A 21,110-nucleotide genomic window follows, 5' to 3' on the forward strand; every position below is an offset into this window, starting at 1 on the left:
GTTGACCAATTTTTTTCAGTGGTTTTGGGGGATATAATTTATAATCATGCTGACAAGTAGAGTGATAATGGCTAAATTAAAAAAAATAAATTTGGATCAACATCATCCACTCCTTTAATTATACAAAACACATTTACAAGGTCACTGCAATGTCTACAAAACTTCAACGACAGGAGTTGAAGCCTAGAAAGTCTCTGTGGATAGGAAAGGTGCTGAAGGTATGGGACCAATCTAGTGGACCTTCTCTTAACCTTTTCTACCCTATGCTCATCTGTTTGACTTAATGGAAATCAAACAGAAGTATTATACTCCTGAAGAGGGCAGACCATTGATTTGTATAGTGGTAAGAAATTACGAAGGTCGAACCTACTAAAGCTTCTCCTTATAGACAATAATGGATAATTTGCATTCTTTACAATTTCTGAAACATGCTTATCAAATTTCAATTGGGTATCAAAGTAAACGCCAAGGTCCCAAACTATTTCGTTAGAAGTGATTCATATGCCAGACAGCTGGTAAATATGCACAGGTGGGAGTTTACAAGCATAGTGTAGAACAACACACTTAGAAGGGTTTATGAACATGGAATTAGATTCACACCAATAAGTTAGAGAGTCAAGATCCTCCTGTAAAAGTTGCACATCGTTTTGGTCTTGTACTGGTAGATTAAGTATTACATCATCCTCAAACATCTTGACAGTAGAATGCTGAACAGAGGAAGGCAGATCATTAATAAATAAACATATTACTTTCATTCATCCTTCTTTTTTTATTAATTTTAACCTATAATTTTTGCATTAATACTAAAAAATTGTTTTGGAGTTTTCTCAATTGAAGTATTGTGTAATTTAGCTTCTTTCCCATCATTTTTTTAATAGAAAAAAGGTATTTGATTTTTTTACTCCATTTTTACATGTGCTACTGTTATGGCACAGCAAAATATTCCTTTAAATAAAGATTTGAAGAAATATATGAAATCTTAGGATAATATCTATAGATTTAAATACTAATTTAATTATATGATTGGTATTTGGAATTGATCAAGACCATTGGGATATATGTTATGGATTCAATTTAATGGATTGTGAGTTTTTACTAATTTTTAACTTTACATCATAGTCTAAAAACTATAGACAAGGTAATAAGTTACTTTTTGAAGTCCATTAAGTGTTCAAAACAAAATTTCCCTTGAGGCAATTATTACATTTAAAAAGAGAATAAAAAAAGGCATCAAGCAATGTATTCACTTTCTTCCTAGCTAAATTATAGGAAAAACCAAAAGTTGACCCATGGGCCTTGTATGTACAGAATCCTTGTTTTTTAAATAGCCTAAGTAAGAAAAAAAATAATTAAGTTAAGAATAAGTCTCAACTCAAATTGGACCAACTTTTCCATTTAAGAAAAAGAATAAGGTAGTAGATACAATGAGATACTTAGATAAAACAATTTATTTCAAAAAGATCTCTTTTGTACACCCACAAAGGGCCAAATTCAGACTTTAGAGTTGAAAAATCACATGGTTGCACTAAAACTGGCCAAAATGCAAAAAACAACAACAAAAAGAAAAATAATAATGAATAACCATTTACAAGTTGATAATTAAACTGTAATAATTAAAAAAAATAAAAAAATAAAAACTGGTCAAACTCAACTTAAGCAAATACAAGTCAGAAAAAAAATTAAAAGATATATTAAAAAAAGGGGAAGGGGGGCAGAATAAGCAAATAAATACTGAACAATATATATATATATATATATATATATATATATATATATATATATATATAAATGTTCAGTTTTAATATACATGTTGGATAGGTATGATCATGCAGGTTAACATAAATACCCAAGGGCCAAAACCAAAGTAGGATAAGTAAGTTATGGAGTTATTTAGTTGTTTTACACTGATTTTTTAATAGGCAAATATTTTGGGGGAGATACCTAGCACTGGGATACCATAGAGAATCTACGGTAGGCACGCCACTTGCCTGGGTAGGGAATTTAAAGTGCCATAACCCTATAGGCAAGTGTGTATTCTCCTGATGAGCCCTTGTGTTGGGTTGTCACCTCTGAATTATTTGTCTTTTTTATTCTTTTTAATGTTTGGTAAACAATAACTAATACTTACAACACAAAGGCCTGTCCATGGATTATTCTTTATGGTTGACGGTGTCTGGCTATGCTGTTTGACCTATGTAATTGGATGGATGAGCAGGGTTAAGGTCTTGTTCAAGTACTGATCTTATATAAGTATATAAGTTTTTATCGTGTTTGTTTATTTCTGTGTTTATGCTGTTGCATTGGTGATTTCTTTTTTCATTATATATATATATATATATATATATATATATATATATATATATATATATATATATATATATATATATATATATATATATATATATATATATATATATATCATGAAAAGAGAAATCACCAATGCAACAGCACAAACACAAAAAAAAGAGAAAAAAAAAAAGAAAAAAAAGAGAGACAGAAGGAGAAAAGGAAGACTGTTTTCCTAAATTAGTGATTAATATAGACCAGCACTTGAATGAGGCCTTAACCCTACTCATCCATACAATCACATAGATCAAACAGCATAGCCATACACAATCAACCATAAAGAATAATCCATGGACAGGCAGTCATGTCGTCAATAAGTATAAGTCGTCATTTACCAAACAATAGAAAAAATAATATAGACAAATAATTCAGAGGCAACACCCAGCACAAGGGCTCATCAGGAGAATACACTGGCCTATATAGGGTTTCGCCACTTTAAATTCTCTACCCAGCACAATGTTGTGGCTACCACAGAATATCCATGGCATCCCCATGTCAGGTATCGCCCCCAAAATACATGCCTATGAAAGAAAAAAGAACAGCAAATGTAAAACAACCAAGTAAAACCAAAACAAGCTTATCCTGTTAATATATCCCTCTTTTTAGCAACAATAGGTAAACTAAATATTATAAATTTTACCAAATCACAAATATTAACATATTGCAAAAAACCTGAATGAACTAAACAATTATAGAATTCATCTTTACCATGAGGCTAATTTTTAAAAATCCGCTCAATTAGAAACACAATTCAAAATAAATGGCGCTGCGACAACATTTCTCGAACCTCCGAAATTAGTTGAAAATTTCTTTAAGTATTTCTAGATAATTCTTTTGATATTTATTTAAAAGTTCGTTATAATGAAAACTAAATTTTTTAAATTGCCAAGCTAATTTATTTGCAGAAAAAGATATATATATATATATATATATATATATATATATATATATATATATATATATATATATATATATATATATATATATATATATATATATATATATATATATATATATATATATATATATATATATATATATATATATATATATATATATATATATATATATATATATATATATATATATATATATATATATATATATATATATATATATATATATATATATATATATATATATATATAGATAATGAGACACTTAAAAATTGTCAATAATTTGACTTCATAAAGTCAGTAAAAGAGGTAAAAAGATAAAGACTGGTCATAAAAGTGGATACAAAAAGTGAATAAACTTGAAGTAAAAATTAAACTTGATGAAACTTATGTATTTAAAATCAGGATAAAAATCCGATCCTTTTGATGTATAAATTGGTTTCATTCTGTTTTCTAGAGTTTGGGTTACTATTGAGCCGGATTGCTCCTTACTACAGTTCAGTACTACTGACTATTTGATAGGGTGTTTACTAAAAGCAAAAAATAAAAATAAGACATTTGGAATCATCTATTTTGTCAAAAGAAAACAAGGGGAAAGATGGCGATTTAACATACCAGAGTTTAATAAAGTAAAGCATGCTAATATTATATGAATAGAGTACTAATGATTGTATATTCAATAAATGGCTTAGTGTTGAGAAATATTATAACGCTCTTATAAAAATTATCCATACTCTTTATGCTTGAAAGAGCCTTTTATATTGTTTCCTGTTGAATTTAAACTTGTGTGTATTCTTTTTTCAGATATCTATCTGAAATGGAGGGACAGAAGACAGGAAAAAAGAAAATAAAGATATATAAGCAAAGAATCAAAGTAGGGCAGATTGAAACATCAGAAATCGCAAGACTTACCTCTCAATATGAAAACGTAAGGATTTTTTAAATAAATTTTTTGTTTTATTTATGGTGGAACTAGTAGGCTATGCGGAGGAATCAGTGTTAAATCAATTAGACAAATTCTACTCTTTTTCAAAGTGATGTTACCCAACATAACTAAAATACTTTTTTTTTAGTCTAATCTCCCTTCGCCACTTACAAGGACAGTTTGAATCACCAAGAATTCAATTGACATTTTTGGTAATGAGACTGTTGGAATTAAATTGACTTTGAACAAAATGATTATTTTTATATTTACATTGTCGCATCCTTTCCACCGAACATGATGGTTTTCAAGCTGGGCTACCTAGACAGCGCACAAATATACTTTTTCTAGGCTGTTATCAGTCACACCCCAGAGCCTCTGGCCCTTTACATAAATGATTAATGTTTCAAAACCATCTGCAAATCAAAACAAAACGATAATTATAATGAAAAAAGGATGCTGCTGGAGGCACAGAATACAGCTTTAGTGACTGCTTCCTCTGTAATCCTCTGTCTTCCCTACTAAATATTATAGCTTATATGGTGAACTTCCGGATATCAATATTTTATTATTCTCCATTTTGTATAGACACAACTACAGTTCAGTCATTCATGAATTAAATAATGCATTCGAAGGTAGTGATGGTATGATGAATCAGAATTTGAGCAAATTTTCTCAATTCTTAAAATGATTCTGCTTTGTAATCCAGAGTTTCATCAAAAAATGCTACGTTTTTTTTCTTTTTTTTTTCAAATAAAGTTATTGCGTGAATTGTCTCAGATGAATTAGGCTAATTGAGTAAAAGAGAAAGATCGCTTTTACTTGACAATACTTGTTTTGTCGGTTTGTTTTTATTTGTTATAATGCCATTGCTTATGGGAGTTCAGTTGCAGCACGCAACGTTTATTGTTCAGCATATTATTCATTGGAATTTTATTTAATATTTTATTTTTTGCTTAAGAAAGAAAGGTCTCTTTCCTCAATAAATTAGCAAAGTTAGGTTAATGGTTTTATTCAGTGTGGTTTGTTTGGTGTTTTCTTTTGTTTTTTAATCTTCAGTCAATATATTACAAAACATTATCTTTTAAAAGTTAATAACTTTATCGTCTTCTCCAATAAAGTTTTGATATTTTTTTTCCCACAGCATCTGCTGGGAGTCCTAAAAATTCAGCCGTAACGGGTATGGAAATCGGTACTGGGTTTGAAAGTATCTTCTTCTCCAGAGCTATTTTTACCATAGGCAAAAATCGTTTTCCTTGAAGAGCCCTTGGTGACTTGACGGCAAATGTCCTTATCAGAATAGTGAACAAAGCAATGATTCTCATCTTAACTCCTTCAAACACGTCTTCCGTTGCAACGTCAGCCTATAAATGTTAATGACTATTGAACTAAGAATTACTGAATCTTTTATATATCAAATAATTAATCCTCTTTACTAAAATTTCCCGAACATCCTAATTTTTTCAACTTAAAAAAATTTCTATTAATCCTTTCTATTATATTTAAAAATCCTATTCTACCTTTCTTCAAAAATTTAAATTATAAATTAATAAACCCATTAAATTTTAAATTAAATTTAAATTAATAAAAGAACATTACCGGTATTAAAATTAACATACAACTCAAAAAATAACTGTCACTAGTTGTCCACAGCAGCAAGGGGCTGCTCCCTTCTAATCTTAAAATACACTACAAATACATAAAAACATTAAATGCATTAAACAAATCATCACAACTTACAATATTTTTCTACAAACATAATACCAATATATATAAACTTAAAAATAAAATACATTCACTATCAAACCGTTGGGCCTTGCATTATTGGGGAACTAAAACCAACTACTAATAAAAAAAAAATATATATATATATAAACATCAGGTATTTTCTGATGAATCCCGATCGTGTTATCGATATATTTAGTTATAAAAAAAAAAAAAACACAAAAAAAACATGGAACATGCGCAGACTTTTACATTGCAGAGGACAAATATTTAAAAAGTAGGCTAATTTTGTGGAAAATATAAGTGATTTTAAGAAAATTGAAGAAATATCAGTATTCTGGGAGCTAATTCCTGGAGCGTCTCCTTCATATGTTCCTGATTAGGCCTGAGTCTTGACTCTATTTGGTAAGTCACCCCATTATAATAATAATAACGATATCCCTGATTCAGTCCCGGCGTATGACCCCTCACCCTTCCCCTAGAAAATTTAACCTCTGTAAATGTATCCTTAAATGTAAAGCTGAGTAGCATAACGGAAATCAAGACAAATAAAAAAAAACGTATAATTGTACATTAGATTTTCTAAAGGGGGCAGTGGGTCATTGTGTAGGCGGGAGGGGGGGTAATAGGTGCCTAAAAGAGCATATTTCAGCGCTCCAACTGTCTAAATCTTCATGAGACTTCAGACAAATATAGGAAGAAGTATGGGGAGGGGGTAGGGATTGATCTCTCCATGTCTGGATAAGAATGCTGCGGAATGATACCTCTTATTGCAGAAAAACGTTTCTGACATTTATTTTAAAGCTTCCTTTAGATAACCTAATTTCCTTCATATTTCACAAAATTATATGCAATTATGTGCAAGTCCGCTTCAGCTATTGTGATAGAGTAGTGGTGGATCATTTAGTTGGTGGGGGACATATGTCTCAAAGAGCGCATTTTACTCTTATTAAGCCTTCAGATCAAATAAATGGAAAAAGAACAAGTTTTGTCAACTGAAAGTAAGAAGCAGCATTAAAACTTAAAAAGGAACAGAAATTATTCCGCATATGAGGGGAGCTGCCTCCTCCTCTATCCGGCGCTCATACGCTGAAGCTTTTTAGTGGTTTAAAAAAGTTTTTTATTTCAGTTCAACACTGTTTCATCATTCGTTATCAAGGAATGAGGGTAAAATCCTAACTTTAGTGTAAAGAATGAGGGGGAGAGGAGGGGACAACCGTCATATAGGGAATAATTTCTGTATGTCTTAAGTTTTAATGTTGCTCCTTACTTTCAGTTGATAAAACTTGATTTAAAAAAAATTCTAATTGATTTTTAAATTATACCGTACTGAGAAATTCCCCCCCCCCCCCTCTCCACGAAAATTCCTCCTAGAACATTCCCTTCCCACACAAAATTCTTCTGTGGAATATTCCCCTTCCTGAAAAATTTTCATACATTTCCCTATAGCAAATGGTACTGCATAACTTACAGCCCTTTCCTCAGGGTCTATGAGGGTCTTTCAACTATGCTAAACAAAATTGCTATCTCAAAATTTTTATTGGGTGTCCATTAAGATCAGCAGATACAAATACCTGTTAAAATTCAAACTCAAAACTTCCAGAAATTACTATTAAAGAATAAATGAAACCCAAAACGAAAATTAAATAAACAATTAATGCAAACAAACATACAATAGATACTATTATAAATAAATCAATAGATCTTGAAACGAGTGAAACTTAAATTGAGTATGCAAATCAAGCTTGAAACGAACAAAAATCACTACAAACAAGAGTTTGAGTATTGCCTCCTCCTCTCACTGTAAAAGTAAAAAACCTGTTGCGTCATTGGCGCTTTACTGAAAACTATGTGTCTTGAACAGTCGTGGAAAGTAAACAAAATCAAATTGGATATTTGATATATAATGATATTGATTATTGAAAAATCCATCAGTTGAAGATTTTATTTCACTGTAATTTTATTTTCATTTTCAATGCTGTAAGAACTGGAAAAGAAAATATTTGTTATATAATTTGTTTTTAGTGAAGCGCCAATGACGCAATAGACTTTAGGTTTTTACATTTAAGGAAAGGAACCGTATCCAAACTCTTGTTTGTTAGTGAAACTACATTGGTCTTGAACAATTTTAGAAAGAACTAATAAATTAAACTGAGTATTTGATGTATAATGATATTAATTGCTGAAGGCTCATCAATTAAAAATTTTACCGTAATTTTAATGTTTATTTTCAATATTAAGTACCAAAGAAAATATTTGCAACATAATTCGTTTTCAGTAAAGTGACAACGACGTAGTAGGTTTTTTACTTTTACAGTGAGAGAAGGCGATAACCGAACTCTTGTTTGTAGTGATTTTTGTTCGTTTCAAGCTTGATTTGCATATTCAATTTAAGTTTTACTCGATTTAAGATTTATTTATTCATTTATATTAGTATCTGATGTATGTTTGTTTGCATTAATTGTTTATTTAATTTCTGTTCGTTTTGGGTTTTATTTATGCTTCAATAGCAAAATGTTTTTTTTCGTTTTCAGCTTGATTTGCATATTCAATTTATGCATTACTTGCTTTAAGATTTATCCATATATTTTTATGCTATTACTTGTTGAATGTTTTTTTACTATGATTATTTATTTTATTTCTCAAAGAAATCCTGGAATAAAGAAGCCTCTGAGGTTTTTTTAAAAAGAAATTGCTATGTAAAAAGCAAATCCAGGGATAGAGCTCTCATAGGATCCAGGGATACGGTTCTGAGGGTTTATTCAGGGGATACTACTTCCGATCTCTTTTGACTCCCTCGTCCGATCTCTCCAAAAATTGAGCTAGAACTTTTAATTTCTAGTCAAATGAGCCCTCGCTGAAGCTTTTACGCGCACTCCTTCTCTAAGAACAATATTTGCCCCCAGGGCATAACTTACGTCTACCCCCGGGCCTTGGGGATTTTGTCGACACTGTTTTTTTGTTATCTGACTTTTGAATTTTTTTTGACAAAATGGCGATCTCAAAATTTTTAGCTGATGCCTCTTGGGGACAAGGGAGCGGGGGTGGAGGCTAACTGCCCCCTGATCACTTTTTACTCTTGAAAAGTGAACTAGAACTTTCAATTCAATGAAATGTGATCTCTGAAGTTTATACGAGCATCCCTTCCTTGAGAACCATATATGCCCCTAGGACATAACTTACAACGCCTGCCCCGGGCCTTGGGGGGTTGTGTGGTCACCGGAGTTTTTTTTATATGATGTTTGAACTATCGTTTTGGAAGTCGCTATCGTATAATTTTTGTAGGATTGGTCTGGGGGAAAAGGGCGTGGGGGGCTAGTTGTCCTTGGAGCTCTTTTGACTTAAAAAGTGAACTAGAACTTTCATTTTCCAATCAAATGAGCCCTCTCTGAAGTCTATACGAGTGTCCCTTTCATAAGAACCATATATGCCCCCAGTGTATAACTTACAACGACTGTCTCCGAGCCCTGGGGTGTTGTGTCCACACCAGAGTTTTTGTTATTTGACCCTTTAACTAATTTTTAAAAAAATAGCTATCTCAAAATTTTCATCTGATGCATTTGAGGAAAAAGGGCGTGGGCGGGGGGCTAGCTGCCCTTCGATCTCTTTGGATAGCCAACTTAGGATTTTGATGCCATAGCCAACTTTGGTATTCTTTAATCCAACTTGGTGCTAATGTGTCTATTATATCAACTCTTCGTTTTTGGTATGCTAATTCATATGTTCTACTCAAGTCAAGTGACACCTACGTTGGTAATATCCCCATCCGTTCTGGTCTTAGGCAAGGAGGATTCTTATCCCCTTATCTTTTTAGTGCTCGTCTTCATTCTGTTTTGCCACGTATTAATCCATCGTGTTTTTTAGGCCTAAATAATTTCTCGTATATTGCATATGCAGATGATTTACTTTCGATCAGACGCAATAAATCTACCCTAATTAAGTCGACCCAGCTTGTTTCTAAGTCTTTTGAGGATCTCGGCCTCAAACTTAATACTGAAAAATGTGAATATTTAGTTTTTAATGCTACACATCAAAGTAGTGATCTTGCTTGTGGTTATTTTTCAGTTAAGCTCGTTTCTTCGATTCGGTGGCTTGGTATCTTTAACGATTAATGATATCTTGGTATCTTTATCGACTAAAGATAAAATCTTTATCTATTTTTCTACCTTGTGCGCTTAATGATATTAAAAATAAGCTTAGAATTGGTTACGCGAAAAATGTCCCGAACCGAGGCAGATTTTCACGAAATGCTTTATCCAGACTTTACTCTATATATTGCGATCACTCTATATTGTTTCTTTCCGGTTTGTACCCGTTTTTTAATAATCAATGTACCACTGATATTATTTTTGTTTATAAAAAACTCTATGCTAGATTAGGTGCTGAGGCCTGTCAACGCTTAGGTCCTTAAGGCCCTTTGATTAGACTATATTGACTGTATTGTCTGTGTTATTTTGTTTTTCTTTCCTTAGCGTTTTTACTCCGCTTAAATTGTCAAAACAATGGGGTAACAAATAAATTATTATTAATTATTATTTCGAAACAAATTAGCCCTTTCTGAAGTATATACGAGCATCCCTTCCATAAGAACCATATATGCCCCAGATCATAACCTACAACGCCTGCCCCCGGGCCCCGGGTGGGGGGCTGTGTAGACACCAGGGTTTTTGTTATCTAGTTTTTTAACAATTTTTAAAAATTGCTAGAAATGTAACAATTTCTATCACAATTTTTAATAAACATTTTTAATAAAAATACTGATAAAATAAATGCTCTGATAAAATATCTGATGCTTTTGGCGGAAGAGGGACGGGGAGGGGGAGGGGTCTTGTTGCCCTGCGATCCCTTTTGACTCTTAAAAAGTGAACTAGAACTTTCACTTTCCAAACAAATAAGCCCTCTCTGAAATTTCCACGAACATCCCTTACATAATAACCATATAAATGCTTTTCGCCCGGGGGGGGGGGGTGTTGACACAGGAAATTTTGTTACTGACCCTTGAACTATTTTTAACATATGGCTATCTCAAAATTTTTATCTGATGCATTTGAGGGGAAAAAGCATGGGAGGGTGACTAGCTGTCCTCCAACCATTTTAGACTCTTAATAAGTGACTAGAACTTGCAATTTGAGCCCACTCTGAAGTTTATACGAGTATTCCTTCCATAACAACCTTATATATCCCCAGGGCATAACTTACAACGCCTGCCACCTTGCCCCGGGGTGTTGTGTCGACATCGTAGTTTTGTTGTCTGACCTTTGAACTATTTTAACTAAACGGCTATCTCAAAATTTTATCTGACGCATTTAGAGAAAAAAGGAGTGGAGGGGGGCTAGTTCCTCTCTGATCTCTTTTGATTCGGAAAAAGTGAACTAGAACTATTAATTTCCAATCAAATGAGCCCTCTCTGAAGTTTATACGAGCGTCCCTTCTATAAGAACCATGTTTGCCCCTAGGGCATAAGTTACAGCGCCTGCCCCCGGGCCCTGGGGGTTGTGTTGACCCTGGAATTTTTGTTGTATGATCTTTGAACTATTTTTAACAAAATGACTTAAAGATAGTCCAGAATGATATTTAGCTCTTTGAAATGTTGGATTTATTTTGTTTCTGAATTATTTTTAAGGATAATACTTTGTATTTCCGAACCTATGTTGCTCTTTAAGGGCTTGAAATCCCCTATAAAGTCTGAATTTGGCAAGGGAAAAGAAGAAAAGACCAGAAGACAAAATAGCATTAGAGAACAAAAGGAAATCCTTAAGATTGGTGATAAATTTGCTAAGAGTAGCCTCCACTGGAAGCATTTATTTTTGAAGTGTCCTTTTTATTATCATTAATATTTTCTTCTCTTTAGATTGATACAACTACAATTAAGACATTTAAAGATTTTCCATTAAGTAAGAAAACATTATCTGGTCTGAATGAAAGTGGCTACTCAGTGCCAACGGAAATTCAGAAGGAGTCCATTGGTTTGGCATTGAAAAGATTGGATATACTTGGAGCTGCTAAGACTGGAAGTGGGAAAACCATCGCTTTTCTTGTTCCGGTAGGATATATAAGTTATTAGAAAATGTCAAGCCCAATTTTTAAAATTAGCTGTGTTGTTTTTTATTTTTTATTGCCAAGGCTCCTACATAAAAAAACAGTGGTTTTCCGAAAAAGGTTGTTTCAACTTGATTTCTGAATGGATTTCTTCGATGAACCGATTTTTAAAGAATTTCAATCGAGGTCGAGGGAATTTGTTGTGGGAAAAGTCAAGTCATAGACAGGTTAGGTAATCAATGCGTTTAATAGGCTAATTAAAAAATAATTATTTTCTTTCTTGAAAAATTAATGGAGATATGGCATTAAGGTTTTTTTTATCTAATGTTGCATAAATAGTTGCTGCAGTTGTATTGTTCTGATCTGATTTTATGCCAGTTGATGTATTGGTTTTTTAAAATCTAATTTCGGGAATGAACTAGAAAAAAGTTTAATATTGGTCTGAAAAATGTTGCCTTATCTTTTGATAGCATTACCACATCTTTTACCAACATATTGTATACTCGTTGTTGGTAGGTTTTGTCGCTGAAAGGAAATCGTCTAGAAAATGGAGAAGAAAAGTATTTACAAGGGAAGACATGGGGAAGGGAAAGGGTTTCTTTCTTTATTGATTTCTTATCTAAAATGTACTTGACAGGTAAATTTTGGGTTATATGAACGAAAGACCATAAAAAGACATTTACTCTGTTGCACATTGATTGAACCATCATCTCGGAAGGATTTTTAGTTCGTATCATTGGGACAAAAAGTAGGACCTTTTCCCCTCTCGACACCCCCTTTCTCTCATTCAAAAATATTTAGCAGAAAGGCAGACATGTTCCATTTTGTTTCCTCAAAAATACCGCAAAGATTCTTATTTTGGATGATTAGAGGAGCAAAATGGAGCAGTGGCTGTTCCAACCCCAACGGCCGAAAAACCTACCAGAACACATTCCTCCAGAGCTTAAGGGGAAGCAGGCTTTATCGGGGTCAGGAATAATAAAAAAAAAGAAAATATATCTGAATAATATAGAGCTTACAAGATAATGTTCCACTTAATTGGAATAAAGCTAGCAATGTAATAATAGATTAGTAGCCAAGATTTTAAATGATTATATAACCTCATCAGAGGGATGCAACTAGCATTAGTAAATGTTAGTGCTTCCACTTTTCCCCCTATCTGTTGGGTACCAGAGGTTTTGTTGAACCTTAAACTAAGCTTGATATTTGATTTAGCATTCCTATTCACCAGTGCGTCATTAGTAAAAAAAAAAAAAAAAAAAAAATCTGCATTTGAAATTATTCTACCAGCGGTTTCTGGCTAGTTTATTTATCGGTTTCTGTATCATTGGCTAATAGAGAAAAACAATTACCCTTTATAATTTGCAAGTACCTGTGTTTTTGTAAATATAGTCGAAACCTTTAAATTACATAAATTTCGTGTACTGGGTAGAGTGAAAGTAAATATGTGCAAGAACTATTTTTGAACCAATTGATATATATATATATATATATATATATATATATATATATATATATATATATATATATATATATATATATACCTGACACGGGGATGCCATGGATATTCTGTGGTAGCCACAACACTTGGCTCGGTAGAGAATTTAAAGTGGCGAAACCCTATATAGGCCAGTGTATTCTCCTGATGAGCCCTTGTGTTGGGTTGTTGCCTCTGAATTATTTGTCTTTATTATTTTTTCTATTGTTTGGTAAATGACGACTTATACTTATTGACGACATGACTGCCTGTCCATGGATTATTCTTTATGGTTGATTGTGTATGGCTATGCTGTTTGACCTATGTGATTGTATGGATGAGTAGGGTTAAGGCCTCATTCAAGTGCTGGTCTATATTAATCACTAATTTAGGAAAACAGTCTTCCTTTTCTCCTTCTGTCTCTCTTTTTTTTTCTTTTTTTTTGTGTGTGTTTGTGCTGTTGCATTGGTGATGGTTGCATTGGTTGCATTGCATTGGTGATATATATATATATATATATATATATATATATATATATATATATATATATATATATATATATATATATATATATACTACTACTACTACTACTACTACTACTACTACTACTACTACTACTACTACTACTACTACTACTACTACTAATAATAATAACTCACTGCAGCACCAAGCCGCCTGAGACCAACACAGCTACGCACGCTCCTCCTCCAACCTAATCTATTTAAAGCCTCCCTCTTTACACCCTCCCAGGAAGTTCCCATTTCCTTTAAATCTTTATTAATGACATCCTCCCAACCCAGACAAGGACGACCTGCTTTCCGTGTAGCCCCAGACGGTTGGCCAAAAAGGACAATCTTCGGTAATCTGTCATCCTTCATCCGTAGAACGTGGCCTAGCCATCTCAACCTTTCTTTCATTATAGCCCCAGAAAGCGGGATTGAACCACACTTTTCGTACAACCTACTGTTTGAAATACGGCCAGTCAGCTGGGTACCCAGAACAATCCGTAGGCAATTTCTCTGGTAAACATCTAGTAAATTTTCATCTGCTTTTCGGATTGCCCATGCTTCAGAGCCATATTTGACCACTGTCATCACTGTAGCTTCCAATATTCTAATCTTGGTTTGTAGACTTATCTTTCTATTCTTCCAAACTTTTTTTAACTGTGAAAAAACACCCTGTGCCTTAGCTATTCTACTTTTAACATCTTCACTGCTCCCACCATCTTTACTAATAATACTACCAAGGTAACTGAAGCTCCCAACCTTATCAATCTTTTCGTTACCTAATGTCACCTGTTCATCTTCACTTATTCCTAGCCTTAAAGACTTAGTCTTCTTAACATTAATTTTCAAGCCTATTTTAGCACTCTGAACTCGTAAAACCTCAAAAAATTCATTCATTTTGCTCACACTTTCATCTAATATGCTTAAATCATCAGCATAATCTATGTTCAGGAGCGTTCTTCCTCCCCATTTGATTCCATGGTCTCTAATTGCCTTTCCTATGCTCCTTAAGACGAAGTCCATCAAAATGATCCATATAAAAGGGGATAGAACACAACCCTGCTTAACTCCTGATTTAATACAAAACCAGTTGCTAACCTCATTTCCTACCTTAACGGCAGCAGTATTATTCTCGTACATAGCGCAAATCACTTTAATGTATTTTTCAGGTATGTCATATAACGACAAGACCTTTGTTAACGCTGTTCTATCAACAGAATTGAAAGCTTGCTCATTATCGATAGAACTGAGGACCAAAGGTGTTTGACAACGAAGGGACTTCTCACTTATTAACCTAAGAGTGAAAACATGGTCGACAAATCCTCTACCTTTTCTAAAACCGCATTGTTCTTCCCTTAAAACTTTGTCTACAGCATGTCTCAGTCTAAAAAGTATCATATTACTCAGTAATTTGCTACCTACAGAGACCAGACTAATGCCTCGATAATTACGACACTCAGTCTTGTCACCTTTCTTATACAGTGGTTTAATTAAGGTTTTCCTAAAATCATTGGGTACTTCCCCTTTTTCAAAAATCATGTTCATAATCTTCAGTAGCTTATTCCTAACCTCAGAGCCACCATATTTAAGAAACTCATTAATCATACTATCAGCACCTGGGGCCTTATTATTTCTTAATCCTTTTAGTACTGTCGCTAATTCTTCCTCACTAAACAAATCTTCCTTCACATCCAAGGTATCACAAACTTTTTCATTTTCATCTATATCTTTTCCTGCAACTGTATCTCGGTTTAGCACATTCTCAAAATGCTCCACCCATCTTTCTTTAACTTTTTCCTTATCACTAATTGTGGCCCGATTTCTATCTTTAACTGGGACTAGTCCGGATTGGCTACTCCCTTTCAATTTATTAACATGCCAGTATAATATTTTACTATTATGCCGTCTAGCCGCATCTTCCAGATCCTCAGCAATTTTATTCATCGCCTCCACTTCACATCTTCTTAGTTCATATTTTAATGCTTTCTCCACTTTCTTTACATTCCTTTTGTTTTCATATGACCTATCACTCAGATAATTCTTATACAAACCCCTTCTACTCTCTATTAAACCTAAAGCTTTTTCACTAATATTCCTAGTTGCAGTCTTAGCACTCTTCCCTAGGACACCATCAGCAACTTCACAAATTGTTTTTCTGAAATATAAAAAAAAATGTATCCTTAACACTACAGTACGTTTGTTATTTTGATAAGTTTCATTGTCTATTTTGAGGTTTTCTTTATTTTAATTTTTATCATTTATTTCTTTTAGTCAAGTTGAATGTTAAAGTAATCGCCGATTTTCTGGTCTGAAATTCATATTTGAGTGACTCTTAATATATATTTAAAGTAGATCTTGATTTTTATTATTTTGGAGGGGGCAAATGATTTTAGAAGAATCACTGAAACGAAAAAAAAGAGAAAAAAGTCTTCAAACATCGGATTCTAAGAGTTTATTTCCTTTTTAAACGACCTTTGCAAAGTAAATATTGTGTTGTTAATTGATGACAGCTTCAAATTGTACTTTGATAAGTTTAACTATTATAAAAAAAGTAAAGGTTTTTTTCAGTTTCTAAGCTGTATTTTTTAAATTATTTATCTATGGGACGTTTTTATTCTTTTTTTTTTCGAAAATCCTACATGCAAAAGTAGATCATCATGCTAAGTAATTTGCTTCCTGCTGAAATCAGGCCAGTACCCTTGTAATTAACATATTTACTCTTATCACCTTTCTTACAAAGAGGTTTCATTGAATTTTTTCTAATATCACTAAGTATTTCCCCTTCTCCCAAAATTATATTCCTGTTCTTCAGTGATTTTTCTATAATTTCATAACCACTATATTTCAAAAGCTCATGAACTGCACTATCGACACTAGGCCTTTATTAAAGTTTTCTCTCGAACCCCTCACAAAACTAAACTATGTTCATATCCAGCTGCTAAATTTTTGTTTTCATTCTTTTCTAAATCCTTTCTCGCAATTTTTTCATGGTCTAAGACATTATCAAAACATTCTGGACATCCCTTTTAATACTTTCCCTATCACTAATTGAGGCACCGTTCTTTTCTTTAACTGGGAGAAGTCTTTACTAACTTCTTTCGTGTGAGTTTCTCAGGATGTCAATTCAACATCTCACTATTATGTCATGTATCTGGATCTTTCAGACACTCGCCAATTTTATCCATGGCCATCATTTCGCATCTCCTTAATTCACATTTTAGATGTGTCGCTTAAACTTTGTTCGCTAATTTTATATTTTTCATCCAGGTTTTAGAAATACTGTTTACCGAACGTTGGAACCCAATGGATGGCTTGGGAGCATTAATTATAACTCCAACTCGAGAGTTAGCGTATCAAATTTTCGACACTTTACGAAATGTTGGGAGACATCACGGATTTTCAGCAGGCCTCATCATAGGGGGTAAAGATTTAAAGTTTGAACAGAAAAGATTACAGGGATGCAATGTCATGGTATGTACTCCTGGAAGACTTCTACAGCATATGAATGAGAACCCATTGATGGACACAACAAACCTTCAGGTTGTTTTTTTTACCTTACTCTTGCCACATTTTTGTTTATTGGAATTTATCGAGCTAAATTTCTTGCACACGAACTCGTTCTCATCCTTATAATAAGTTTTTAAGTACTTCTTGTCTCTAGGAAAGTTGTTTATCATGACCAAAAACCAAAGGATGTTTCTGAATTTTTTCAAAAGTGATTTATTATAGTTTGAGAATTATCTTTTCAGTGAGTGTATATTCACTGGCTTCATTTGCAGAGACATATTTACTTCGTAACAGGCAGGGAAACTGACAGTGATTGGGACAAATCTTCATTTTATTCAATTGAGGCCAATAAACGTTAAATCAAACTCTTAAATTCACTCGTCGTATCAAAGGCAGGCTGTCGTGCTCTAAATGAAAAAAGAAAATCTGAAGCTTTTCTTGAAGTGAGCTCAAAAGTAAGAAGAAATTCTTTTCATGGATCTTCTTCAATTAGTTGACTTCACTTCAACTTTGCTCCATTTTACTCTACTTAATTTTTTTGTTTTTCGAAAATAAATAGCTTTTCTTAAAAACTATCAATTTTACTAAATAACTGCTTTTGTTTTATTCCTCTTTCTGTGCACCTACACCAAGAAGAACAAATTACTTTTTCGATATACGATGGTGCTTAAAAAAGAATAGATTTTCTTTGTCAGCCTACCTTCTAAGACCAATAAAAAAGTAGGTCGTCCCTGAATGGAGTGGGAAGAAGCAGTAAAAAAAATATGGGGAGCTCTGAACGTCTTGGGAGGGTATAAATGGGGAGGCTTTGAATAGATTGGAGGAGGAACGTGCGTAGCTGTGCTGGCCTCAGGTGGGTTGGTGTTGCAGCGAGTTGTTTATTAGTTGTAGTGCTATATGTTTGTAAGTACTGCTTCTTCGGGATTAAAAAAAACAACAGCAGATCTTTTATTTTAAATCATTCTATTGTTACTTGTTTTGTTTTACATGTCGAACGAAAAAGGGTTTTTGTAGAAAGTATTCGGCTTTATTTTCGAGCTCTTTAAAAAATTTGAGCCCCCTATGTAGTTTTTAAAGCCGGTATATCGAGCAGCCTACGTTTTTATGGCACTTGGTATTAACCAAGTGACATATAGCAGTCGCCAATTCTGTCGGTCTGTCGGTCTGTCTGTCCCGGTTTTGCTACTTTAAGCACTTCCAGGTAAGCTAGGACGATGAAATTTGGCAAGCGTATCAGGGACCGGACCAGATTAAATTAGAAATAGTCGTTTTCCCGATTTGACCATCTGGGGGGGAGTGGGGGCCCGGTTAATTCGCAAAAAATAGAAAAAATGAAGTATTTTTAACTTATCAGCGGGTATTTGGATCTTAATGAAATTTGATGTTTGGAATGATATTGTGTCTTAGAGCTCTTATTTTTAATCCCGACCGGATCTGATGACATTGGGGGGAGTTGGAGGGGGGAAACCTAAAGTCCCGGTTTTGCTACTTTAGGCACTTCCAGGTAAGCTAGGACGATGAAATTTGGCAAGCGTATCAGGGACCGGACCAGATTAAATTAGAAATAGTCGTTTTCCCGATTTGACCATCTGGGGGGGGGGAGAAGGGGCCGGTTAATTCGGAAAACTAGAAAAAATGAAGTATTTTTAACTTATGAGCGGGTGATTGGATCTTAATGAAATTTGATGTTTGGAATGATATTGTGTCTCAGAGCTCTTATTTTAAATCCCGACTGGGTCTGATGACATTGGGGGGAGTTGGAGGGGGGAAACCTAAAATCTTGGAAAACACTTAGAGTAGAGGGATCGGGATGAAACTTGATGGGAAAAATAAGCGCAAGTCCCAGATACATGATTGACATAATCGGAACTTATTTGCTCTCTTTGGGGTAGTTGGGAGGGGGGGAGTAAGTCTTAAAAATTAGAAAAATGAGGTATTTTCAACTTACGAACGGGTGATCGGATCTCAATGAAATTTGATGTTTAGAAGGATATCGTGTCTTAGAGCTCTTATTTTAAATCCCGACCGGATCTGGTGATGGGGGCGGGGAGTTGGGAGGGGGAAACCTAAAACTTGGAAAACACTTAGAGTGGAGGGATCGGGATGAAACATGGTGGGAAAAATAAACACAAGTCCTAGATAGATGATTGACATAAACGGAACGGATCCGCTCTCTTTTGGGTAGTTGGGGGGGGGGGGGTTAATTCTGAAAAATTAGAAAAAATGAGGTATTTTTAACTTACGAATGGGTGATTGGATCTCCATGAAATTTGATTTTTAGAAGGATATCGTGGCTCAAAGCTCTTATTTTAAATCCTGACCGGATCTGGTGACATTGGGGGAAGTTTGGGGTGGGGAGACCTAAAATGATGGGAAACCCTTAGATTGGAAGGATTGGGATGAAACTTGGTTGGAAAAATAAGCAAAAGTCTTGCATACGTAATTTACATAATTGGAACGGATCCGCTCAATTGCGGGGGGGGGGGGGGTAATTCTGAAAAATAAGAAAAATAACGTATTTTTAACTTACGAAGGAGTGATCGGATCTTCATGAAACTTCATATTTAGAAGGACCTCGTAACTCTGATATCTTATTTTAAATCTCAACCGGATCAAACGTAATTGGGGGGGGGGGGCAGTTGGGGGGACCGGAAATCTTAGAAAATACTTAAAGCGGTGAGATCAGGATGAAACTGGATGGGAAGAATAGAAACCTGTCTAAGATACGTGACTGACATAACTGGACCGGATCTGCTCTCTTTGGTGGAATTGGGAGGGGGGAGGTAATTTTGAAAATTGAGGTATTTGTAACTTACGAAAGGGTGACCAGATCTTAATGAAATTTGATATTTAGAAGGATCTTGTGCTATAAAGTTTAACTTTAGGTTCTGACCTTCTCACAAGTGCCAAATGAGCTCTTGGCTCTTGGCTCTTCCGACCTCGTCCAAATGAGCTCTTGGCTCTTCCGACCTCGTACCATATGAGCTCTCGGCTCTTCCGACCTCGTCACAAGTGCCATATGAGCTCTTAGCTCTTGTTTCTAACTGAAATAGAAAGATTGAATTTATACGGTAGTACTTATCACAATATCGCAAGTTTTAATTGGTTAGTCACTTTTTTTAATTGGTTACTTTCCTATGGAAAACTAAGAATTCTCTTAATTGGAAAATCCCAAGATTAAAAAAAAAAAATATCCAATGCACATGCGTGAAAAATCTTGGGTTGAATAAACCATCTGACATAAAATTTAGCTGTGACCTCTGACCATAACGCGTGGGCAAAATAAAGGCATTGTAAACAAAGGGAAAAAGTAAAGGAGAGTGGCGCTAGTTTCTGTTTCTGTAAATCAGCTGAATAAAGCAGAACTCCTATGACATTTTACGTTAAGTTGTTGGAAAGACGAAACATGCTAAATTTACTAGATATTACACCTATCTGCAAAAAAAACAACTGAATATTACACTTACCTGTAAAAAAAAATTGAGGTTCTCCGAAGCTGATTTGGCTCTCGGGAAATTTTTTAGGGTAAATCTAAATGACTTAGATTTGGGATAAATATATATCTAAAAAAATTGTAACAACTTGATTTGTTAGTGTTTCTTGTTTCTTTTTTAACAATATTTATCGTATTTTTTTCTGTATTCTTTTATAACGTCCTTCTTCCTTTTTTTGTATTACATGTGAAAGGCTTC

At 33.9% G+C, this 21,110-nt stretch overlaps 1 protein-coding gene across 3 annotated transcripts in view; it reads left to right on the top strand.

Moving 5' to 3' along the window:
* The window catches only part of LOC136030185 (probable ATP-dependent RNA helicase DDX10), a 52,767-nt gene that overhangs the window by 2,361 nt on the left and 29,296 nt on the right, over nucleotides 1-21,110 (top strand). For all 3 annotated transcript variants that reach the window (XM_065708929.1, XM_065708930.1, XM_065708931.1), the window contains exons 2-4: nucleotides 4,047-4,170; nucleotides 11,741-11,932; nucleotides 17,179-17,451. In XM_065708929.1, coding sequence (XP_065565001.1) covers nucleotides 4,060-4,170; nucleotides 11,741-11,932; nucleotides 17,179-17,451 — 576 coding nt within the window. In that variant the 5' untranslated portion in view covers nucleotides 4,047-4,059. The remainder of the gene's footprint in view (nucleotides 1-4,046; nucleotides 4,171-11,740; nucleotides 11,933-17,178; nucleotides 17,452-21,110) is intronic.

Source organism: Artemia franciscana, chromosome 8, assembly GCF_032884065.1.
Source record: "Artemia franciscana chromosome 8, ASM3288406v1, whole genome shotgun sequence".
Lineage (NCBI taxonomy): Eukaryota > Metazoa > Arthropoda > Branchiopoda > Anostraca > Artemiidae > Artemia > Artemia franciscana.